General features: G+C 41.7%; 1 protein-coding gene across 20 annotated transcripts in view; it reads left to right on the top strand.

The window, feature by feature from the left end:
- The window catches only part of CLASP1 (cytoplasmic linker associated protein 1), a 250,998-nt gene that overhangs the window by 211,504 nt on the left and 13,333 nt on the right, over window positions 1–26,161 (top strand). For 11 of the 20 annotated variants that reach the window (XM_075933080.1, XM_075933085.1, XM_075933082.1 and 8 more), the window contains 6 exons: window positions 4,693–4,788; window positions 9,717–9,860; window positions 11,464–11,570; window positions 19,526–19,673; window positions 22,296–22,542; window positions 23,421–23,614. In XM_075933080.1, the coding sequence (XP_075789195.1) occupies window positions 4,693–4,788; window positions 9,717–9,860; window positions 11,464–11,570; window positions 19,526–19,673; window positions 22,296–22,542; window positions 23,421–23,614 (936 nt within the window). The remainder of the gene's footprint in view (window positions 1–4,692; window positions 4,789–9,716; window positions 9,861–11,463; window positions 11,571–19,525; window positions 19,674–22,295; window positions 22,543–23,420; window positions 23,615–26,161) is intronic. The other 9 variants (XM_075933099.1, XM_075933088.1, XM_075933089.1 and 6 more) reach the window with 3 other exon arrangements.

Here is a 26,161-nt window from a genome sequence, read left to right as displayed (position 1 = left end):
TTTATGCTTTCCCGGAGACTTTCAACAAGTCTGACTCCCATTTCCACCTCAACCACAATGCAGGTGTATACGCCTTTTATATACAAGGCAACACCTCCCTCCATATGAAATATTCTGCTGTGTCTCCTGAGGCGGTTTGTATTTGTGCATAGATAATGCCTAAGCCTAAACTTATGACTCACTGGAGCTTTAAATAGTTGTGATCTCCTTTGAGGAAATGTAGAGTTAGCACCACTTAGTATCTGGGAAGTGTGATGATTCCACCTCTCAGTGAAATGAAGCTAAACTGAAGTTTAGTTCACAATGAAAAACTATTACTGTGGTAAATTGTGCACAAAACTGTTGTTGAGCTTAATTTTTAAAACGGGCAACTACCGGAGTGTTGAAGAGTAAATATTCCTCCTGCTTTTAAATATTTCTCCTGGAGGGTTTTTATTCTGCTGCACATGAGTTAGGAGTAACTTACTGGAAACCGTACTAGAAACCATCCTGTGTGCAGAACAAAAACTGTCCTCTGCATCACAGATCATGGTCTCTGTGCAAAGCGGGTTTTGGGGCGCATGGATCAAACTTTGTCCTCAGATGCAGTGGAATTGTGTGTAGAGGGTAAATTATGGCTGGAAGGATGTAAATTTCTGTCAATTTCACTAACATTGATTGCATTGGTGACACTGTTCAGGAGCACTGTGCCTTCGTAGATGGAGCATTGGACTGGGTTCTGTTAGGGGCTCCACTGTTAGCCTGCTTCCTGTCCTTGAGTAAGTCATTCACTCACTGTGCCTCAGTTTCCTCATATGTAAAATTAGAACAATGAGGCTGATCTCTTTGTGAAGCACTTTGTGAAGAGCTACTGACAACAAAATTCTATTTTAGGGCTGGGTATTATTATTACCATTCAGAGAAAGTGACACAAAATTGCACTGCAAATAATAGTGATATGGGTAAATTCCAGGTAGCAGTACATCGTCATGTGATTACTGATATTTCCAGGGGAGTTACCATGTAGTCCGTACTTAGGCAAACCTCCCCTTGGGTTTGGATTAAAGGCTCAGGCTATGGTTACTCTACAAATATAGCACTCGTTTGCATATATTGCACTCTCATTTGCATATTCTCTTCCGATCCTTTTTGCAGAAGAGGTTTTTGCGCTCTATGCAGAAAAATACTCTTAAATGCAATTAAGCTAATTTTTCTGTGCTATGCAGGTTCCAGTCCAACTCTGCTGTGACTCCATTGGTCACAGATAAGGCATTTTGACCCTAGGTAGATAACTCATCAGTTCTGCTAGATTCTGGTAAATTTTACGAGTACAGAAGCTGTGTGTTGAAGGCTTGCGTGGGACAGAGATGGTTAGTTCAGAATGTGGGGTTGCCCCACACCATGAAGAACAATGACAAGGTATGCAAAAACACATTGGCCTTGGCATTTAAAACAAGTTTTTGTGCAGGTTGAACAGGAACCAGGCCTCCCCAGGTGACACGCCAGTACTTTACGTGACACTTTGCCTGCTGTCCTGCTAGTAAGTAAAATCCTGATCCCCTTGATGACCGTGACAAAACTCCCAGCAACTTCAATTGGACCAGGATTTGGAAAAGTTCCCCAAAGAAGAAAATCTTCCAGTTTTCTGGCCTGTCTGTCCCTAGGGTGTTTCTGCTGAGGAAACTCAAGGAGGTTTATTGTACAAGCCTGGAATTGTTGCATGTTATGTGACATCCTTTTGTCATACAGTACCATTCTGTGCCCTACTTGCTTGTCTGAGAACTCAGGACACTGCGTTTTCAACTGTGCTAGTTTCAAACTGAGCTTTGGCCAAAGTGTCCTCAACATTCATGGAACTTCACTGGCCCTCTTGGACACTCGAGTTAACTATGTGGAGACCTGAGAAGAACTGGATTCAACTCCGATGACAGAGCCATTGCAAAGACAGTGGAAAAAGCACAAGACTGGGTAGTGTCACTTTAACTCACACTAAGATGAAATTTACCACCATATAGAGCCTTCATCAGTCTCTTATATTAATTGTTTTATTGCTAGTGTAGATTTTAATCACCAGCCCATGTGGACTAAAACACGCTGGTAGCCAACATAGTTTTTGAGATTAAATCCAGAAACCCATTAAAGATTCTTTTAGGCACTGGAATGACAAAGGGAGAGAGTACAGGTCTTGGATCTAACATGAGTCCATTTTATGAAAAGTAAGATATGATGCCAAGAACAAGTGAAAGGCTTTTGTAGCAGAAGGAAACCATTTAAAAGGGTATACCAAGGGAATCGGATAAATCCAGGAGATATCTGTCCAGCACATACTCAAGGAAGTGCACCAGGGTATCTATTAAAGACAGTAGTGCAGAAAGCAATATATTAACAGCTATGGGTACTGTCACTTCGAAAGAAGGGTTAGAAGTGGCAACCTGAAGAAAAGAGTTTGGTTAAAATACAGATATTACATAATGCTCTCTTTGAAAGGTGAGTAAATATGTCGGGTACACAAGGACCTATGTGATGCTAAGAAGAACAAACTTTGCTAAGAAAATGCTAACAGACTCGTCTGCAAAACCACTCTAGCGGCACTTCCACGGTGCTGCTCACGCTATGTTTAAGACATGACTGGGCTGGCAAAAATCCACTGAAGTGCAACATACCTGATGCCAGGCTTATAGGAAGCACTGCTGTGACTTAATTAAAAGCCCTGCTGCAAAGGAGTCTCTGAAGGCTTTTAATGAACTGTAATTGTGGCATGCACGCTGAAGGTGTTACTGAGCAACAGCTAGTGATAGTCTTGCCTTTTTGAGATTGCATCAGGATAGAGAATATTGGCAGTGCTGTTGCCAATTGGCAGATATTAGAAAGAGATTCCTTTGGTTCAACAGACTGTCCTCACTTTCTGGGTCTCAGGGTTCTCTACACAGATTGCAGAAGGGCTGAACTCCTGAGTAAAAATGATCTTTCAGATACAAAAGTCAGTCAGTCTCTCTCTCCCTCTCCCTCTCCCTCTCCCACTCTCTCTCTCTCTCTCTCTCTCTCTCTCTCTGCTCTGAGGGTTCAAATAGGATTTCCGGGAAGCTGCCACAGATACACGTTGGTGCTAAACAAATAAGACAATCTCACAGTATTGTACTAGCACCAAATGTCAAATGTTTGCTTCTGGGTACTCACTTTGTACCTCAGCGATTTGGGCAGTTCCTGTGTGTATACATGTACTTGTTTTGTGTGCATATGTGTGCAAAAGCAGAATGCACACACGCAATTGGTACACAATACAAATTTTTTTGCAAGGAGAGGCAACTTTATACAACAGTATTTTGTCCCTCTTTCACTTTTCAGTTTCCTGAAGTAAGTTAGATTCTCAAGTTGTGTGTTAGTTGTGTGTCTGTAGTGCTGAGTTCCACGCTTTTTTAAAGGTTTACCAAGTTCAAAGGCATTTTTAATGCCTTCAGTGTTATCCCGGTGCTCCCAAGCAACTGAAGGAGAAAATCTATAATAAAAATCTCAACATTGGCATTTGTTTACTTTGGTTCCTTTAATGTTGTTAGAAAATAAAGATCTCTCTACACTTAGTCTTGTTTCCAAAAACTAGGTGACCATTTTCTATTTCTTTAGAATTTGAGGCAGGATTGCTGTGTGAATCCAAATATTTTTATTTATGCTTTAAAAAACAAACACACAGATTTTCTAACATTAATGAGCGCAAAGATGAAAATTGGCAGGGGTTGTTGGACAGCACAGTCTCTAGAGTAAATAATTTCCTTACAATTACCATTATTGATTTTCATAGTACTTTAGGATCCTTTCACTTAAAAGCAGTTTCATACAACACATTGTTTTTATTATATGGTGGTATTTAAGTAAAGTGTGTTACAATTTACAGCTAGTATGCCAGGTTACTGTTTACCACTTAGGTGGCGGAAAAAAGAAACAAACACACAATTTTATCGTTTCTGGCTGAAGTAAGAATAAAACAATAATGTACAATGGGACTGTAGAACAGATAGCCATTCCCACTGCCTGATGCATGCTGCAAGATGCATTGAGCTTAGGGATGTTAAACAGTTGACCAATAAGCACAACACTTATCGATATACTTATCGAATAACCAGCTCTTTCTAGTTAACTCAGGCTGCAGCCAGCCACACTGGACTGGAGCAGCCCTGGCTGTCAAGGGACCCTGTGCCACAGCTGGGCCAGGCATTGGGACCTAAGTTAATACAAGTTCACTGGTTAAGTGCTATCTGTTAACCGTTTCCCTAACATAGGACTGAGAGTCAGAAATTCTCAAATTCTAAACTCACATTGAACTTGACAATATCACCCAAATCTCTCTCTTGATTTTGCTGTGTGTAAAAGTGATAATCACTCTTACCAAATGGTGGCTGCAGTGTTTAATTAGTTAATATCTGGACATTTGCAGTGGGATGTTATAATAGAAGAATTTGAGAAAAATTAACTAATGCTGCAAAGCCAGAGATCTAAAGCAAATTAGTTTTCACCCAGTGATCTCTTGACAAGGATCTTCCTGCTGGTTGAGTCAAATATTAATGTGTTTTCTTATTAATCCCAAATTAGGAAAGCAGCCTGTACTGAAGATGCGTCTCATGCAAGGAGCTGGAATATATATTGTATTTAGATGCTAGCTATTGAAAATCTTGTGCTTTCTTATTAAATAATATCACCTTTCCTGTTTGTTGAACCCAGACCATGCATAGTTGGGTAGGTGAGGATTTGCCAGCTAGATCAACTACAACCTCCTCAGGGCCTGGTGAAGGAAACTTGGAAGAGAAATGTAAACAGGTAGACTCAAAGCGGTGTACGCTAATCACAAAATACACTTCTGTTTGCAGTTTAGATGTCTAATACAGTCTAGCCATGTAAGGAGACATTAACCGGGTGCCTGAAAAAGCGATGCCTGACTGATATGTGTGTGTGAAATAATAGTTTGGTTTTAGTGTGTCTTTCTATTAACCCTATTGTCCAAAAGCTGTAGCTGGGCAAAGTCTGGCCCAGTTTGTTGGCTGTGGTTCAGAAGTGCACAGCTCAGGAGAGTTGGCACAAAGTTGGTGTTTTCACTTCTCTCATACTGGACAGACTGTGGGGCAGGCTAGTCCCCAGTATAAGTTAGAGCAGCCTCCCCCGGCAGCTTCATGGGAATGATATGGCTACTGGGGATCAAATTCACTGCAGTTTTCTATATGAGCTGGCTGGCTGGATTTCTCAAGTCACGAATATTAAGCTCAGGACACCGATCCTACTCCTTTCCTAAAAAGAACTACTTCTCCCATGTCAACGTGACGTTTCTTTTAACTGGAAGGGGCCAGACTTGGTTTCAAAGTTATTTTGTATATTGCAATTCGATTATGCAGCACATCGGAACGTAGTGAATCTGGCTTACCAACCAACCGACTCCTCTAAGTGCAGAATGGGACATTGAGTATTAATATTCATGTCAGATGATGCTGTTGGATAGCAGAGCTTTGGCAAGGTCGATCCTCAGTTCAGCAGTGTCCTGAGCCAGTGCACTTTGTGAGCAGGCAAAAGCTCATGGAACATGTAAGGGAATAACGATTGAGGGAACGACGGAAGTAGCAGATCCACATTGTGTGATCCAACATCCTGACATGGAGTCAGAGCCCGCACAAAACATACACAGACACTAACTTCATGGGCGCTGCTCTTGTTTAAACTGGCAGCGAGCCTTAATATCTGGGTTATCTGGCCCTGCCAGGAGAGGTGCTCAGTTTGCACAATGCTGAAGCAGAGTCAGAAGCCAGGGGCACAAAGGTGAGAGAAGATTCCTGTCACATACCCTCTTTCCTGTCCTGAGCCGGAGTGTTGCATGGGCAATGCTTGTGAAGCAAGTACACACTGAATTTGTTTGTCCGTGTGTGTGTGTGTGTTCACTATGATGCTGTCCAGTGAATAGTGATTAGGGCCAAGATTTTCAAAAGTAATGTGCTCAATTTGAGACCCCTTACAAGAGAACCCCTGGGAAAACCTGCCCTTTGAAGGCATCTCAGGTTGGGCATGCAAAAACCGAAATACTCAAAATTCCTGGTCACTTTTGAAAAATTAGCACCTAAAATGATAGCAGTGAAATAGCAATGAAAATTACTCATTTTGATCAACATTGCTGCTTCTGCCCCCTTCAAATGGGAGAGGAAAATTGCACCCACAGCCCAACCTTGTCCGTAAAACTTTTACCACTTAGTAAATCCAACTTTAGGCCTGCTTGGCTGGAGCATGCTCGGAACATTGTCTTTTCAATCTTGGACAGCAAATCCTAGCTAGAGGCAGAACCCTGGTTTGCATTGCAGTCCACTCCTGCAATAAACCAAAAAGTAGTTAAAAATAGCTGTGAGTGAGTATTGTTTAAAAAGAGCTGCCTCTCACAGATTAAGGTTGAAATAAAAACCACAGAGCCTTAGTACTTTCTCAGTGCTGATACTGAGCTACCATTTACTGGTGGTAGTTTGGATTTTGCAAGGAGCACTTATTAGGTCTCACATCTCAGGAATAGGGTACATCATTCTAATGCCTTTTTGGTGCCACATAAACTACAACTCCCCTTTGACCAAATGCTATCCTTGTTAGAGGCCCAGTTGGCCAGTAGCAGTTAAGCTCCTAACTGGACATTTGCATACCTAACACTAGAGAGCTTTTCTAAATACTTAGGCTATAATAAATGCAAAGGGGAAGGAGCCAATGGCAAAAAAATGTGATGACCTTGGAAACAGGACTTGTCTGCAGCACATCTGTGTTCTCAGGATTGCTACATTAGAGTCAGATTGTGCCTATGAGGCAGTGGTCTGTGTAAGGATGAAGCAAAGCCATATTGTCCCTGTTGGAGCTCTAATAAGGATTGCGCTCAGAAAAGCTGAGTTATCCTGGAGTGCTGTAGAACACCAAGGGAAGGTGCCAGTCCCATCTCCCAAAGAACTCTGAATTCCCTTCTGCTATTGCTTCAGCTCCTTCCTGTCCCTGTGAGCATTACAAGAGAACTTTCTCTCTATGTAATACAGCTTCAAGGACTACCTGGCCCATTCATGGGGGATATATGGACTGGAAAAGCTTCCTGAATCCTTCCCATGCCCTGTGCATTTGTCCAAGGTCCAGGCACAGTTTGGCCCTAAATTTGGACCCAATCTTTGAGTAGCTTCCAGCTCACCTCCTAGAATTCCTGTTAATTTTAGTGGATACTCCAGGCGCTGAGCAATGACAGGAGCAGGCCCAGTTTATGCAAGAAATAAACCTACCATGGAAAGAGGTATGTGATAAGAGAAATCTACAGAGCAGCACAAGTGTAACTTAACAGAAATTGGGAGGTGATGTTTGTAGATTTGGTCCTGTGGGCTTGACTCTGGCAAACACCCATTAATTGCAGTGGGTGCTTTGCCGGAGTTAGGACTGCAGGATCAGACATTTCAAAAAAAAATGTGAAGTGGATTTTTTTTTAAACAGTTGGTCTTATCCTGAGACCATTGCTCATGTCCCGTCTTTTTCACGTCTCACTGAAGTTGAGGTTTGCTTGTCAAGTTGCACTAGTGATTGTGTGTAGATTTCTAACCATTTAATTACTAATTCACAGGTGTGCATGATTTTGTGAATGGGTGTATATTTTGCCATGATTATCATTTTCATTCAGTTCAGTATGCTGACTCTTCTGTTTTGGGGGCTTTCATTTGCAGTAATATTTCATTTCAGAAAATAGTATGATGAAAACTAAAGGTCCAAGTACCAGGCGAGACAACAAAACATGTCCCCCATTGGGTACAGGATAAAGAAACTCCCTGGCACAGCTGATTGAAAGTAAGAGGAGGACCAGTCTGGAGTTAGAATCTTCAGAGAGTAAAGTACCAAGGGAAAATAATTTCTCCCCTCCTTCCATACCCTGGGACTCTTAGTGTTAAGTAATTCACTGCAGGCCACGTTTCTGTAGAAGTGAATGGGAATTTTCTTCGGGAGCCAGCAAACTCTTTGGTTAGCCATGGAACTGAAAGCTGGAAACCTTTGTTCACTGACTCTGCCAGCGACTTGCTAAGCAATCCTGCAAAAGTCCTTTCCAGTCTGTCACCATTTATTCATCTGTCAAATGGCCAATGCTGCTGCTTCTCCATTTTTAAAGAGCGCTTTCAGATCTACAGCTGAAAAGTGCAGTTTTAATGCAGGGCCTTATTATTAAGTTCTAAGCCTAATGAATGGAAAGTTAAATAAAATTAGTTTTCATACTGAAACAATGGGGCACTCCCATTCTGTTTAGCTAGGAAAGGTTTCTGTGTACCCAAGTTCCTCCTCTACCAATGGATTCCATTTTATAAGAAACTATATGCAATTTTTAAAGCATTTAATTTACTAAAAATGATGTCCTGGGTTTTGAATCAGCTGAATCAATGGAAAGTGCAGTTACCGTCAAAGGAATGGAATACATGAGTTTGTTTTAACAATGCCTTTAAAGATATTCTTCATTTCTTTGGAAGTCTCAAGAAAGCTTCTAAACCAAATGTCTATGATTGCAGAGTCTGGGCAGCTTCCTTAATCAAAGCACATGTAACCTGGCTTCTCACGTTGGGAGCCCCAACGACTGCCCTTTTTTTGTCCAGAGAAATACTTTGGAGGTTAGTCATGTGTGCAACTAATAAGAGGGTGGAGAACATGCTGCTAAAGAACTCTTTTTAGAGGTCCTTCATTGATGCAGCTTCTTTTTAGTTGTTTTCTTCTACTGTACAGAATTGGTAATTATAAGATCACTTCACACTCTCATAAAATGAGCAAGGGGGGAGAGAGAAGAATTGGGACACTTTGTACTGGGTGTACAGTCCAAGGCCATATCAGTGAGGGACATGTGACTGTAATTTGCCCAGGCAGTACTGGAGCTGGTTGTTAGCAATTATTTACACTGTAAATGTTCCCATTAAAAGCCATTTCTGCCCAGCATTATCCATTGCCATGTGGATTGAATGAGGTTTGCTTTTTCATCTAGAAGAATCATCTCCAAGACTACTTAGGCACATGGAGTGAAACCCTGGCTCCTTTGAAGTCAATGGCAAAATTCCTATTGGCTTCAGGCGGGCCAGGATTTCACCCACTGTCTATCAGGGAGCTGCAGATGCAACACACTACATAGTAGGGGGAAGAGGATTCCTCCCCCTTTTGCCAGTTTTAGTCTTTGAAGCAGCCCTGACTGGTTGTCCTTGCCCTTAAGACTGGTGGCTGCAATACAGGGTTAATATGTGAAAGGCAAAGTGGGGATTCTCTTCTGATGGATAGGTTTAGTGGATCTCTTGGGTGGAGAGAGCAGTTGTCCCTTCCACACTAAGATAAGAAGCTGCAGTCCTGGAGTCTTACAGTTACTGTGTTCTCAAAGAAGTCTGTTTTGTGTTTGGTTTCTTTTGTGTCTAGCAGCAGCTTATTGGTGTTCAGTGGAAACACCCTGCAGGGCAGGAAACCGTAAGACTTTATTACTGTAACAACGAGCAGCTCTGTAAGCCTGGAAAACAAATCTTGTCCATGTAACAATGCATTGTAAACATAACTGCTAAATGTTAATTTCAACAGTGCTTCCTTGCTGTGTGGTAGATGTGTGTCTGTCTCGTATGTTAATTTTCTGTTTAAATGAAAAGTCTGTAACATTTACTGCAAGGGTCCTTTCTAATAGAATGCAGAATATTCTAACTCTCAGAAATAATGAACTGACTGATGTTTTTACCTTTCTGTCTTCTTTCTAGGCAGCACAAATAGTCCTGATTTCATTGTTTGAACTGAACACTCCTGAGTTTACGATGTTACTTGGTGCCTTGCCAAAAACATTCCAGGACGGTGCTACCAAGCTTCTCCACAACCACCTCAAGAACTCCAGTAACACTAGCGTGGTGAGATGCTTATGCAGCTAATGTCCATAGAAAAGAGCAGAGCTGCAGAAGATGACAGTTCACGGATGTTTCAGCTGTTCAGTAGCATGTTTCCAGTCCTGCCTAGCAGCATTATGACCCAGTGGCATCTGTTTGACATTGTATTGAAGTGATCATTAAAGCAATCCTGCCAGCTCTTTTTAGGTTTAATCTGCATGAGAGAGTTTCTAAAGCACCTAAGTGATTTAGGAATCTAGAAAATAATGGGACCTGTGTGTCTAGGATACTGGGCTGCTTTTGAGAATCCCACCAGAAGCATTCCTCTTGAGCTTTTGGTCCTGCAAACTCTGTGTTCAGCACTGCCAGTTGAAACCTATTTAATATCTTATGTTCTCCATCAGGGAACTAAAACTTTGATCTAGTAGTAGGTCTTTTCCAGCTCTTACCAGTGAGCCTATAGTTTGAGTTTATATGCTGCCTTTACATACTTTTATTAAGGAAGAAAGTAGGAGAGAATCTTTTTTTGGTAAATCCTTTTTTTTTCTCTCTCTCTCAGTTCTGCATGTACCACAATATTTTTTGACTCAATTCCTCTTGACTGTAACAACTTATTTATATTGAAATCCCATGTAATTCAGACAGGGTCAGGTCCTGGGATCTTTGCACATCCATTATCTTGAGTGGGAGTTTTGCCTGAGCAAAGACTGTGGGATCAGGTCCATAGGAAGCAGGGTGCTGAACACACCTGTGCTCTTGGTGGCATTCTCCAGTGCCTTGCACCTGGTGTATATAGTACTACCCAGTCAGAATGGAAGCATTTTTTTTTACCAATGTTGCTATTTGGTAAATGGCTCTGCAAGGCAGTTGAGAATCAGGCTGAAAATTGCTATCGTACAGTTTTGTCTCAAGTTACAAAACAAAATCCAGAACGACATTCCAGAATATGAAAATCATAAATGTATTAAAATAACTTGTCAATGACCAGAATAAAGGTCCCCATAACTTATAATGCAAGGAATTGTGTTTCAGAAGTTGAATAACTTGATAAACCACTTCTCTGGCAAGATCGCTTTAGAAACAGCAGCACAAAGTATCAAATATGCTTTTTTAAATTGTGAGTTTCATGGCTTGTTGGAAGGTATCCACGTTAACTTGATTTTATGTGCTATTCCTTCTCTTTAACCAGCCATTTCATGGGCCAATTTTTTCAAATTTGCATGAACCGTATTTTTCAAAGCTCACCCGAAACATGTTTACACTCCTTGCATTTGTAGATTTTGAAACACAAATGCAACAGGAACACACGTGTCTTGGGTGGAGCCCACATTACACGGGGCTGTGAAAGGGTCGCCTTCTCAGGCTAGAAAATATTGGAATTTACTAACGAGTTTGGGTGAAATCCTGTTTTTGTTTATGCTTTCAATTCATCTTATTGAAATCAATTGCTGTAAATAACACAGATAAACTAAAATCAGAATGTGGCTAAGTCTGTCCTGATTTTCACCCATTGTGTCATTACTGTTGTCCAGAGTAAATAAAAACAGAATTTGGGCTCATTTTCTTTTTGTCTCCTCCTGTGTATATAAGCATTTCCCTAACCTTTTTCTTCCTGCTTTTGTATTAGGGTTCTCCTAGCAATACTATTGGCCGGACTCCTTCACGACACACCAGCAGCAGAACCAGCCCCCTAACTTCCCCTACCAACTGTTCCCATGGTGGACTGTCTCCAAGGTAATGCAGCAATTTAATTAAATAATTACAACATCTTAAAGTGTTCCACCATTAAATGTGCATCTCTACAATGTCATTCTTCAGATCGGATGGTTAAAGCCAAGAGTATAAAATGGTAAATTCAGTTCAGCAGAGTTTGACAAATACATACACAAAGCATAATAATGCATGGTGGGTATTTGCTTCTTATATACGTGATAGTGAAACTGGAACATCAGTCTTGTGTATGCTTAACATCTTGCATTTTCCTTCACAACCAACCCCTCCGCAGAATCACATACTTGTGTTCAAAGTTCAAGTCTAATGGCTAGAGAGAGATTCAACCCATGCTATTTGAATCTGGGCCCCGGTTTGCTTTTCAAACACTGTCTAATAGTTGGTGTGTTTTAGATTCAGGGCTTTGGTTTGAGCCCCCTCTGTGAGGACAGCACTTTCTGCTTGAGCAGCGTGCCTGGCTAGATGGTACATTGCCTACAAGGATGCTATTCCATTAAGAGAGACTGGATTTTGGAAGTGCAGTATTCTGCTGCTGGTGTCAGGCTGGATGAGGAGGGTGGTTTGAAAGAGGATGCTCAGGCATGGGAGATTGTGAAGGTTGCTGCTAGGCTCTGCGTATAGAAACTAAAAACCGTACAGATTTGTAGTGTACTTGAAGTCAAAGCCATTACAACCTAGTGCTGTGCTGTTAAATGTCTCCATGGAGTATTAATCGCAACTGGCTTGATCCTGCCGCATGCTCCGGGGTTTTGCTGCCAGATACCACAAGGCTATTAGAGCAGAGAAGATAGAGGTTCAGAGAGAACGGTGTGTTATAATTCTCTCGTTTTTTTACTTTACACCTCTTGATGCTAGATTGGGCACGTTTTTGGTTGCTGTAAGTGTTGTCACAAGAAGTCATTCTGTGGCTGAGTCGCCTTGTCAGGAATCATGGTATCAGTGACGTTTTGCCATCCAGAGCCGAGCAACAGAAATGTGTACTCTTCAGAAGGCCAAACATTTCAGGGTATCTAAATTCATTTTCAAATCCCTAAATCTGCTTCACTACAGAGCCAGCCTTAGAACTTGCCAGACTTGAGTCATCAAATATGGCATTAAGGATGGGAAGTGTTTTTTCAACAGGGATTTTTCCAAATAAAAGTACTAGGATTTCCCTTCAGACAGACAATCCCAGTAGCAGTACTTCCTCTTCTCCTTGTTGGGATGTTAAGATTTTGAATCTCTGGCATGGGAAATTATAGGCCAAGAGCTCTGTGTCCCTGTGGCTAAAAATGCAACAAGGGTAGTACTTGCATGCAGCATCTAGTTCTAAATCCATGATATTTTACTATATTTGTTTTTGGTCTTTATAAAACAGCTGATATTCACTGCTTCATTTACTGTCTTTTAGTAAGAATATAAGAACATAACATAAGAGCGGTCATACTGGGTCAGACCAAAGGTCCATCTAGCTCAATATTCTGTCTGCCGACAGTGGCCAATGCCAGATGCCCAGAGGGAGTGAACAGAACAGGGAATCATCAAATGATCCCTTTCCTGTCATCCATTTCCAGCTTCTGACAAACAGAGGCTAGGGGCACCATCACTACCCATCGTGGCTAGCAGCCATTGATGAACCTAACCTCCATGAATTTATCTAGTTCTTTTTTTAACCCTGTTTGGGTACATCTACACAGCAGCGTTCGGAATAATGTCCATTATTCCAAAATAACTATGCGAGTGTCAAAATAACGGGCAGCTTATTTTGGCATTTGTAAACATCATTCCACAAGGAATAGTGCCTCTTCCGAAATAGCTATTTCAGAATAGTAGTAGTGTGGATGCTTCACTGTTCCTATTATGAAATAGCTCCTCCCCCAGGCCACTCAAAGTAATTACTCCCTGGTGCTTCCTGGGGCTCTAAATCGAGGCAGCGTGTCCATATTAGGGGAGCCTGCCTTGGACTAATTTCCAGGCTTCCCTGTAGTGTAGAGGCACTATTTCAAAATCAGCTTTTTTGGAGTATTTCTTTCAGAATAGCTTATTCCAAAATAATCGTGCACTGTAGACATAGCCTTAAAGTCCTGGTCTTCACAACATCCTCTGGCAAGGAGTTCCACAAGTTGACTATATGCTGCGTGAAGAAAAGCTTCCTTTTGTTGGTTTTAAACCTGCTACCTATTAATTTCATTTGGTGACCCCTAGTTCTTATGTTTTGGGAACAAGTATGTGACTAAATGTCCTTATGTTCTTATGTTTCTTATAATTTATGGCCCAGTCATGTGGATTTTCAACACCCTGAGCAAGATAGTTACTGACATAAGTCTGTAGTATAGACCAAGCATCAGTGTATTTCCTTTGCAAAAAGAAGCTTTCCTAACTTCAGAGTTGGGCGAGGGGAAGAATTGGAATGATCTTAACAGAGTAACCAAGGTTATACTGTAAGAATTAGCTTGTATTATCCAGCAATGCCCCTTACAGGTAGGTGGGAGGCAAGATATGGAACTTTATGGTTATTGTAATTTTTTTCTTCAAAGCAACATTCTTGCCAACTATTGCATTTTTGTAAAACCTGTCGCTTGATTCCTGACTAAAGAGTGAATTTCCTGACACTGCTCTTCAAACAGGGTTTTAAATGGCACTGCTGTGGTGTGCACTAGAATGATTTCTTACTTGTATCTGTTTCCAGTCTTGCAGCATCTTTCACTTATGTATATGGGAATGTGACTTTTTCAGATACAATGTACTCAAACCTAATAGAAACAAAGTGGCATGCTGAATACTCCTACAGCTCTAGAACAGAAATCTGGAAACATGTAGAATGTAAACTAGTGGATAGACAGAGAGGCAGACAAGAAGTTGCATCCAATTTTGCTTGATTATGAAACAAGTGGAGTAGCTCAAGAACTGTCCTAGGACCAGGAACATCTTAAACTAAACACCCACTGATGTAAATGGAAATTTTGCCTGAGTATAGACTGCAGGATTTTACTGTGAGCCATCACACAGAACCAGATATTATTGCAAACCAATTTTACTCAATCCCCTTTTACGGGTTTTCTTCCCCTAGCTTTCTTCTAGCTAAATTCCATTGTCTAAAATCATTGCTCAGAGGTTGAATCCCGGCACCTATACCATAGTCCACTTGCATTATTTTAGGAATTGTGTTTTAAAAGCTACATTCTGTGTTTGAAATATATTGAATAAAACAGGCAGGGACTGGCCAGCGTAAATCATTAATAATAACAGTAAACATCTAAAGCAACACTTAAGGCCAAAGCAATGACCTGAGGAGATCAATGGAGTATTCTTGTCTCATTTTGTTTCTGTTAAATTTCTTTGTCTTTCTCTCTCTGCCTCTCTCTCTCTCTCTCTCTCTCTCTCTCTCTGTCTTCCTCTCTTATCTCTCCAAGGAAGCATGAGAACACTTAAGCCACTCAGATTAGTTTTTTTTCCTCCCTTTTCCCTCTGTTTTCTCTCTTCCTCCCTCCCCCTCCCCCCCCCCGATCACTGCAGTCGTTTCTGGGGTTGGAGTGCAGACGGGCTGTCGAAGCACCCCCCTCCCCTTTCTCAGCCTAACTCCATCCCCACTGCTCCTTCCCACAAGACTTTCAGACGCTCTTACTCGCCCAGGTAACAAGCTACCTGTTAAACCAACTTGTCTGAGGTGTCACAATATTATTTACCTTTCACATGATGGAAGTTTCTCAAAATGGGTCAGGATGTTTCTGGAGACTTTTCATCCAGAGGAGAATAAACCCCAGGCTCTTGGTGGTCTATGAAACCTAGTGTGACTGAACTAGCTGCTTTCTTGGCTGCTAGAAATCAGAGTATTAACTTACAGAGACTGAAGGTTCCCAGAAAACTCAGTCTCCTGTTTTATGTTTCTTACAGTTTGAATTCCAATGCAGAACTCAATAATTCTCTAGTGTTGGCAGTTCTGAGTGTACCACACTGCCCAGTGGCCTCCAACCTTTATAAGCACAACATCACTTAAGTTAAGTGCAACCCAGGATCTACTTCAAACCAAATACCCTGGCCCCACCTCATCCCCCACCTCTTCTTGGAGGCCCCGCCTTGCTCACTCCATCTCCCTCACCCTACAGAGCAAGCAGGAGGTTTCTAGGGGGCACTCCAAGGCAGATGGCAGGAGAAGCATGGCCGTGGGTGCATAGGCAGCTGAAATGTCCACACTTTATAGCCTCCCAGTCAGGATCACCTGTCAGAGGCTCCAAGATCTCCCAGTAGATCCCGATCTACTTGTTGGTGACCACTGCGGTACCCAATATCTTTGTCACATTACAGGCGAGCTCTTCAAACAACGGCACCTAAATTACCCATCTGAACTATGCATGGATGCACACAGAGTGGCACTTGCAAATGCAAGCAGGGATGTTGTGAGGTGTTCATGCCTATAAAGCATTGTGAAGGTGAAGCATGCGCATATAATATTGCAGAACTTGCCTGCCTACAAGGATCGTAGGGTATCCCATGTGACTATAGAGCATCACAAAAAACCATTTTTTTAATTGAATGTCACTGTTGCAGAGGTTTTCAGCAACTATTACAACTGTGTAAGATGAGCATTTGCCCTTGGTTTGTCCCTTTCTGGCTTCTACCTGTAGAGTATGTCAAACCAGAATTACAGAATTAAATTTCAGGGAATTTTGGATCAAACGTTGTTCTTCATACACATGCCTTATTTAAATTGCTGCATTTACTTAGGAACCCAGGCAAAACTGATAATTAAATTTGATACATTCAAATCCTGCAGTTTTCCCCCAGCAAAACTCCCATTGACTGCTTACTCCTGATTTTAATGGAAATTGCCTTAGAAAGGATAGGTCCATTAATGCTTATAATCCAGAATGGGCAGGGATGGTGTCCCTAACCTCTGTTTGACAGGAGCTGAGAATGGGTGACAGAGGAGGGATTACTTGATGATTCCCTGTTCGGTTCACTCCCTTTGGGGCACCTGGCATTGGCCACTGTCGGCAGACAGGATCCTGGGCTAGATGGACCTTTGGTCTGATGCAGTTTGGCTATTCTTATGTTCTTATGACTGTTTTATTTTTCCCCTAACTAGGAAGTTTTAAAAAAAACAGTATTTTCAAAAGTTGTTGGCCAAGTTATTGAATTTGTAGATGAAATTCTTTTATGATTCCCCTCTGATTACTAAACACTAGGATATACCCATTGTGACAAGGTGATAACGTTGAAGAATACACCATCCAGAAGCTTGAAAGTGAAAGGAGGAAGTGCAAGCAGACAAAATTATGGGGTGCTGCATAAGAATGCTAAACTGTTAGTTACTCGGGGCATTGTGTCACTATTTAAAAAACCCTGTTTTTAGAAAATAAAATACGTCCCAAACACTGGACAAGAAAGCAAGATTGGTAAATTGCCACATCGTGTTTGATACAAGTGGCAGATGGAAAATAATGTTGTGACATCCCTAAACACTGCTTATCTCTACTCATCTCTTCTTGTTCATCCTGTGGCTCTTCCAGTTTTCTGCATGGGTATTATTTTTCCTGTTGTGGTTGTCAGTCTGTTTTTTGAAAGGTAGGTGTAGATCCATCTTGCATTTATTTTTGTATCCATCATATTACCTATATAGTAAACAAACACGTATTGGCAAATGGATAGATGTGTTTGTTCACATATAGAGTATTCTTTCATTTAAAATGCGAAACTGTACTCATGATATGGGATCTCTTTCACAGATTCACTATTGTTTTACGAAAATAGGCAGATGGCATGCGAATCAGTTGATGTCTTTACATTTTATAACATTTAAATTTGTGCCACAAGGAACACTCCTAACCACTGTCACTCACACAGACCTGTTCCTCTTTGTTCAGATCTTGCTTTATTACTTTGGCATCACAAATTCTTTGCTTTGACCACCTCTGTGGGAATTGGTTCACTTCAATTTAAATTTTTATTTTTTGAGGTATGTATGCATATGCAAGGGCAAAATTTGGCTCAATATTTATCACATGAGTATTGTCCTTTAAGGGAAGGAATAATAATTATAGCAGAAGAGGGGGGAGTCAGGATTACTGGAATTCTGTTCTTGAGTCTACTGGGTTTTTACCACGTGACCATGGCCAAATCGCGTAACCACTCCATGTCTGTTTAGCTCTTTGCGCTAGAGGTATAATAATGTTGACATGCACTTACCTCAAGGAGTGATTCGTTACTCATTTAACCATTTGTAAAGCTCTTGCTATCTTTGATTGAAAGATGATTGAGTTCAACATCTTGTTTTAAAGTCAAGATCAACTAAGACTAGTCTGAGTCCTATCTGATGTCCACCCAAAAAGGCCTTCTGTTTCCATTTGTACAGGCTGCACCTACACCTTGCATTTTAGAATAGTCTTAAAAACTATATTCATCCTTTGCTAGTCTGAAAAGTCTGCAATTTTATAATTCCTTATGGTTCGTAAGCATGTTTTGTTCCCAGACACCAACCCATTAAAGAGTCTCCTATTTCCTTCCAGCCAGACCTTGCCTCAGAGACATTGTTTGTTCAGAGATCGGGAGTGGTCCTTTGGTTTCTTTGCCAAAACATACGACGTACGTTCTGTACTAGTGCTCATGCTTGTGCTGTTGTTTCTGAGTGCGTGTATTGACAGAACCAAGGGTTATATCTAATTTAAGATTCTTTGTTTCTGAAGGATTCAAGAGGCCGAAATCTTGTCCTTTTGAAGTTCTTAAATCTCTTCTAGAAACAAGGAGAGGTTCTAGATAATGTTCTGCTGTGTTCTATAGAAAGATGGCCTACGTGTTCACAAGTCAAAAGAAGATTCACATTTCCTAATTCTTCCGTCCTGCAAGCCATTTCTTTGTTTTGTGACAGGATGATGTCGATATTTCACTCTGAGCACCTTCCTCTTAGCCACCATGTCTTAAATTTGTTCACAAACTGAAACTCACCCATGCACACAATGAGTCCACTTCTGCCATTTATTGCCCAGAGAATTGATGATGCACATATCTCTAAATCCTTTTGCTGTTTGCTTCTTGTTTTCTGAGCCCTTAGGCTTCTCCAGAAAAACTGTATGTCTCCATGAAACACCTTTTGTAAGTGCTGATTTAGACCTTGCTACAGACTCAGTCCCCTGAGCAGAACAGAGTCCTGCTGATAACTCCATGTTCCGTTTGGAGCAGGCAGAAGCTCATCTTTCTTTCCATTTTTTTCCCTACACCTTTTATACCTGCTACCCTTGTATAAGAGTAATTTTTCTTGTGAAACTCCAAAGGATACCATTTCAGAGGGCTCTTATGGGAAGTCCAGGGACTCTCATATGCCCACCAAAAGTGAAGAATTTCTAATGCTTTGGTGATGGGATCAAGAATCTAGTTTGAGTTAGAGAGATCCATTTTCCCAGCATCATCTTCAATAGTAATAAATTTCCACTAAGAGACTAACTGTGCAAGTGTTAATTTTTATTACTTTAGGAATTTAAATGAAATAGTCAAGTCCATGTAATCATTCCTCTCAAGTTAAGTATCTCTTCCACGTTTGAATCCTTTGACCTACAAGATATTTTACACCTTTAATGTGAAAGTTAAAAGCTAAGCTTCATTAAATCAGCGAATACTACAACTCTTTGAATTCTCATTTTTTTTTTTTTTAATTTAACAATGCCATTATTCTGTTTTGAGGGGCTAGGTATCTTGCTATGAAAACTAGGGCACTTATGTGGAATTTAATGAAGAGTGAACATAATTCTCTCATTGACACCACTTTAACTCCACTGACTCAATGGAACTGGTCATTAATTACATCTGTGCGAAAAGGAAATTGGGCCCAAAATCTGCCTAAGTTCTGTCCACATTTTGTTCCAAGTCACTGTTAGAAATGGAACTCCAACTCATCTCGTTTCAAGCTGGCAATAATGTTATTCAAGGTCAAAAATTGATTCTGATTTTGATATGTGATGTCTTACAACATGCATCTGACCTTTTAGCATGCTGGATTATGACACGGAGAACCTAAATTCGGAAGAAATCTACAGCTCTCTTCGTGGAGTCACAGAGGCAATTGAAAAGTTTAGTTTCCGTAGTCAAGAGGATCTGAATGAACCAATCAAGCGTGATGGAAAGAAAGACTGTGATGTAAGTAGGCTGTTAATGAAATTATAAAACACCATTTGCAACGCTTTGTTTTTCTGGATAGTATTGTATGTTAATTGGTCATGATTTGGAATTGTTTCCTTCATTTTCTTTGCCATGGATAATCATTTAATCCTAAAATCATAGGGGGGCAAATTCTATAGACCCTTACTCATGTCAAACTCCATTTGAAATTCACTTATCTTGACTTCAGTGGGAGTTTGGACTTAGAAAGAAATTCAATTTCACTCCTTAGGATTTCTCTACATGGAACATGCATTAAGGCTTATAACAGGAAAAGTAAGATACAAATCTTCAAAATGCATGAATTGTTTCCCCCTATTTGTAGCTAATTTATGTGAAGGTTCCATATTAACTTATGGTTCAAATCATGGATAATACTTTACATAGCATGCGGTCTCCTGGAAGTCAGTGGAATTACTTGTGATTAAAAGGTGCCAGTTAAATTTCTGCTTCTTAATGGGCAAAAGATAAATTCAGATTAGCACTGTGTCACTCAAGTATATTTCAAAGGCATGCATTCTCTGGCCTTCAGGAAGACTTTTTAAAAATTCATCATAAGAAATATTTGGCATCAATTTATGCTCATTACGCTATAATTGAGACTTGACTCTCCCTTGCTACTAGGAGTGGAGGTTTCCTAAAGTTACTGGTAGAATTTTCACCTACTTCAAAACACATCTTCATTTTTTCAGAGTTTCACTTTGCTCCTTTTGAAACTTTGTGTTTTCAAGAATATCTGTACCTGAGCATGCTTAATGATCTTTTTCTGGGTTTTGCGAAGTTGCCGGAGTTTGTGCGAACTTAGGAGTGGCTAGTAACATTGTATTTGTTGATTTGTCATCAAGTTTGCAGCATCGAAATCTTTTGGGGCAGTAATAGTGACATTATGCACGAAAAGAGATAATAGTCACATCTTAATCATCAGCAAATTAGATTATATGCAAAATTATGATTTATATGCAAAATTTATGATTGGTTCTATTTTAGTGGTTGTTAGTATAAAATGTAAAAGGCTACATCTTTGGCAAGATTAAAAGGATAATCTAAAATGATTAAGTAGATATGGTATGTCTAGACTTTAGTAAGGCTTTTGATACAGTCTCACATGACCTTCTCCTTAACAAACTAGGGAAATACAAGCTAGATGGAACTACTACTATAAGGTGGGTGCATCACTGGTTGGATAACCATTTCCAGCTAGTAGTAATCAGTGGTTCACAGTTGTTTTGGAAGGGCATAACGAGTGAGGTTCCAGAGAGATCAGTTTTGGGTCGGGTTCTGTTTGATATTTCCATCAGTGATTTAGATAATGGCATAGAAGTACACTTTTAAAGTTTGCAGATGATATCAAGCTGAAAGGGGTTGCAAGTGCTTTGCAGAATAGGCTCATAATTCAAAACGATCTGGACAAACCGGAGAAATGATCGGAGGTAAATAGGACATCCAATAAGGACAAATGCAAATTACTCCATTTAGAAGGAACAATCGGTTCCACAAATACAAAATGGGAAGCAACTATCTAGAAAGGGGTATTCTGGAAAGGGATCTAGGTGTCATAGGGGACCACAAGCTAAATATGTGTCAACAGTGTGACACTGTTGTACAAAAGAGCAAACATCATTGTGGGATATATTAGCGGGATTGTTGTAAGTAAGAAAGAGAAGTAATTCTTCCACTTTATTCAGTGCGGATGAGGCCTCAGCTGGGGTACAGTGTCCACATCTGGGCACCACATTTAAGGAAAGATGTGGAGAAAATGGAGAAAGTCCAAAGAAGAGCAACAAAAATGATTAAAGGTCTAAAAACATGACCTGTGAGGGAAGATTGAAAAAATTGGGTTTATTCATTCCGGCAAAGAGAAGATTGAGAGGGGACAAGACAACAGCTTTCAGATACCTAAAAGGTGTTACAAGGAAGAAGGAGAAGGGCAAGAAACAGTGGGCTTAAAATGCAGCAAGGGGGGTTTAGGTTGGACAATAGGGAAAAACTTCCTGACTGTCAGGCTGGTTAAACACTGGAATAAATTGCCTTGAGGGGTTGTGGAATCTCCATCACGGGAGATATTTAGGAGCAGGTTAAATAAACAGCTGTCGGGGTGGTCTAGATCAGGGGTGGGGAAGATACGGCCCATGAGCCAGATCTGGTCTGTGTCCCGCCCTGCCATGCCCCCACCCCCAGGTCAATTGAGACCACTGGAGTGAGGGAGCGAGAGAAGTCACCTCCCCCCACCAGGGATGTGCAGTGCCAGAGGGACCCACCAACTGTTCAAAATGGCAGGCGGTTCCCTATGGGCACTGCATACCCCTGGCGGGGGGGGGGGGGATTTCCAAGCTCCCCCACCCACGGGGGAGCACGCAAAGTCTCCTCCTCTCCACAGCATGGGGTGCCTAGAGGCCCTGCCCCTCCTAGCTAAGGCTCCTCCCGGCCCATGACCACTACCAACATTGTTGAAGTGGCCTCACTACAAAAACTATTTCCCATCCCAATCTAGATGGTGCTAGGTCCTGTTATGAGTTTGGGGACTGGATCTGATGATCTCTTGAAATGCCTTGCAGTCCTATGATTCTCTGATTCCATTCCTGTTCTTTCTGGTCCCTTCAGGTGTCTCGAGATGGTGGAATAGCTGCACCTGCCAGCGATGGACGTGGAAGCAGTGATGTTGTGGAAGGAGGAAGAATGGCTCTAGATAACAAAACCTCTCTACTTAATACTCAGCCTCCACGCGCCTTTTCAGGGCCCCGAGCCCGAGAGTTCAGCCCGTACCCTTATTCGGACACAATCAACACCTACGACAAGACTGCCTTGAAAGAGGCTGTGTTTGATGATGATATGGATCAGCTTCGGGATGGTTGGTATTAGTTTGTATTATAAATGTTCAGGCAGTTTGTGGTGTTCTGTATTTTACGTTGACACGTTTAAATGTCCATGGGACACAATACTTCAACTGTCTTCTTTATTGAAATATACATCATGTTTTTCCTCAAGTAAAGATTCAAATGATTACGTAGTGACTGCATACATACCAGAACTTGGGCATGTGTTTATTAGGCTGTATTGTCATTTTGTTTCATTTCCGTTTCAGATGTATTGTTTTATTCATAATCTCTTAGGGTGCTAGTCTTCCTGCCATTCAAGTTTAATGCACATTTTATTCTTGATTTAATTAGGAGAAGAATTGAACTCCTAAATTGTTGTGTGGGAACTCCTACTATTGTGTGTGTAGGAACTCCTAATATGGGAAGTTGTGGCAGCTGTGTGTGTATATACATAAACAACAGAATTTGTTAGAAAATGTTTTGATTAAAAATGGGTACTAATGGAATCTAGAATACACTTTCTGGTTGGTAAATATTGCCCAGAAGTAATGCTTCATTTTCAAAAGTCTGGGAATGAACAATTAAGAGATGAAGTCATTTCACTCTTGCCCTTTATTCTTTCTTCACTTCCTATCACCCTCTAGCACATAGTGATACCCAAAGGTTCGCCAAAAGCTATTTGCTGATCCATGAACCTTTTGGTGAACTTGGGTCAAGTTTCAGACTAGGTCCATGTCCTATTTCTTCATGGATCTTTTTGATTAAGATCACACCTCACCCGATGACGCCTTCAGGCCATTGTGCTTCCGTGTTATTTGGTAAAAAGCCAGTTAGCGATGATGGCATCTGCTTTTTTTTTTTTTTTTTTTTCCTTTCCTTGATGAAATTGACCTGTTTTCGTTTGTCCTAGAAGTATCCATCGATCATTCCGATTTGGTGGCTGATCTTCTGAAAGAACTGTCCAACCACAATGAACGGGTGGAAGAACGGAAAGGAGCCCTGCTCGAACTATTGAAGATTACGCGAGAAGATAACCTGGGAGTTTGGGAGGAGCATTTCAAAACCATTTTGCTCTTGCTGCTAGAGACACTTGGAGACAAAGATGTAAGATGCTGGTGTTACATTTAACTCTCTAGTACCGTGGCCACCAACAGGTTGATCGCGAGGCCTCAACCAGTCGATCGCGAGGTGTCCTGTCCGCCCTGCCCCCATTTCCCTCCCACCCCCGAGAAGCTCCACTACCTTCCTCAAGTGAAAATGGAGGTAGTGTCGGCTTCCCGGGGATGGACAGAAGTCCCGCAGCTTAGCACCAATTCCGGCGATTCCGGAAGTGCGCTAGCTGCTTTGCCGGGTGTCCTGCGGGAGGGAGCATCGGCTCCCTGCACCACAGCAGTGGGGTAAGTCAGCCCCAGGGGAGGCGTGCGCGGGGGGGTCGGTTCCGGGGCAGGCGCGCACGGGGCTTCCCTGTGCCGGGGGAGGGGTTGGCCCCCTGGGCAGGTGCGCGCTGGTTTCCCTCTGAGGGGGGGGAATCCTGGGAGGAGGCAGATGCAGCAGACTCTCTGCCTCCACTGGCACCCCACTCCCCAGACCCCACTCCCCAGCTACAGAACTCTGTCCCCACTCCCCTAACGCTGTCCCCACTCCCGTCCCCGCTCCCCAAACGCTGTCCCCTGTCCCCTGTCCCCAGCTACAGAACTCTGTCCCCACTCCCCTAACGCTGTCCCCTGTCCCCAGCTACAGAACTCTGTCCCCACTCCTCTGTTCCCAGCTACAGAAACCTGTCCCCACTGGCACCCTGTCCCCAGCTGCAGAACCCTGTCCTCTGCCCTCCCAACACCCTGTTCCCTCTCCCCTGCCCCCAGCCGCAGAACTCTGTCCCCACTAAATGTATAATTATAAATGCTTCATTTTAGAATTAAATAGCATGAATAAAAAACAGACCATTTATTTCATAACTATAAACACGTGATTTTAAATTTCTATATCGCATAATTTAAAAATAAACTATCAGAATAAAATAAATTATCAGAGTGTGTAAGTAAGGGTTGGGGATAGCAAGTGATGGACAGGAGGAGAATAGAGAGGGCGGGGCTTCAAGGAAGGGGCGGGGCTTCAAGGAAGGGGCGGGGCTTCAAGGAAGGGGCGGAGCGGTAGATCTTCACCTGTTCTGAGATTTAAAAAGTGATCTTGGGTGTAAAAAGGTTGGAGACCACTGCTCTAGTATATTGTTTATTCTTAGATGACAGTTTGTCCATGGTGGCCCAGTTATATCCCTGGCATGGACTCTAACTGATACACCATCACCTCCTTGCAGATAGTGCTATCTGCCCTACCTCCCTGCATTAGAAAGGCTGTTGATGAACCTTTCACGGTCAGTCATCTCACTGATGGATTTTGAGTTGCTTTCAATTGTTTGATTTCTGTTCCCAGAGCATCATGCGACTAGCAGCCAAAATTAATAAGGAAAGGGATTAGAACCAATAGCATTTTAATAGGGAAAAATGGCCTACGCATTAAACAGGTGACAGTGGCATAAAAGACTGGAGTTGCAGAACTACTGTAAAAGTTTTAGTAGATGGTAGTTGACAAGAAAGACAATTTATGGGCTAAATTTTCCTCACTTAGATGACTTCAGTCCCTAATTGTGCCCACAAAATTAGTGCCATAGACAGCTAAGTAACCTTATTACATTTGCAAATAATTACGAATATATACGCTGGCAGTGTGCTGCTCCAGCCCAGCCGGGCTGGGGCGGCCCCCACCTGTGAAATCCTGGTTAACTAGTTAAATGAAATGTTCACAGGATTGGGGGGGTGTTAGCCTGGTCCAGTACCAATGTATGCTTGTTGTGTTCAGTAATAAAACACCTGAAATCCTTTTGAACGTGTTCCCCATGTGCAAAATGAAGGTCTAATTCTGAAGCAGAGTAGATGGTTTATGTTTTGACAGTAGTTGTTTGTAATTTAAGTGTCACCAGGTGTAGTGTCAGCTTTTGTCATCAAACATCTATCAGAAGATACTGGGATCCAAGCTGAGGACAACTAAATTGTGTTAGCATATGCAGGGCTTGACAAACCCCGGCAAGAGCCACTCGCCAGCCCCGCACTGCACATGCGCCAGACTGGCATTGCGCATGCGCGAAGCGCCGGTGAATGGGGCACACGGAGCGACTGGCTGAAATCTCGCCATGGGCGCGTAGATTCAGCGGTTTGTCGAGCTCTGAGCGTATGAATAGTACAGGTGAATAGCAAAGAATCAGGATGTACATTAATGATTCAGTTTGGAATTAGTCCTCTGCTGAAGTTTCAGGCACTGTTTGGAATGGCTGCAATCCAGAAACCTGGTACAAGAGTTATATAACTCAAGCAGTTGTTCTAGTATTCCAACTAATAATGCTCTTTTGCTGTAAAGGGTCAATGCATAAGTCATAGGTGTGGCTGCATTAACTTTAATGCTTCAAGCCATGAAAGTAATTTCCATAAAAGTTACAAAAACACGAAGTACATTGAAATGCTGTTTTGAAATGTCACTTTAGAGATGGATAGTGTGAAATCTGCAGAACTCAGTAAAACAGGAAAGTGGAAACAAACAAACATCTGAGCTTCATTATCAGTCCCTCGTGACATATATAAACTGCTTTTCAGCACTAAG

Source organism: Pelodiscus sinensis, chromosome 7, assembly GCF_049634645.1.
Source record: "Pelodiscus sinensis isolate JC-2024 chromosome 7, ASM4963464v1, whole genome shotgun sequence".
Lineage (NCBI taxonomy): Eukaryota > Metazoa > Chordata > Testudines > Trionychidae > Pelodiscus > Pelodiscus sinensis.
Note: the sequence above shows the minus strand (reverse complement) of the source record. Positions and strands in the feature narration are given on the sequence as shown.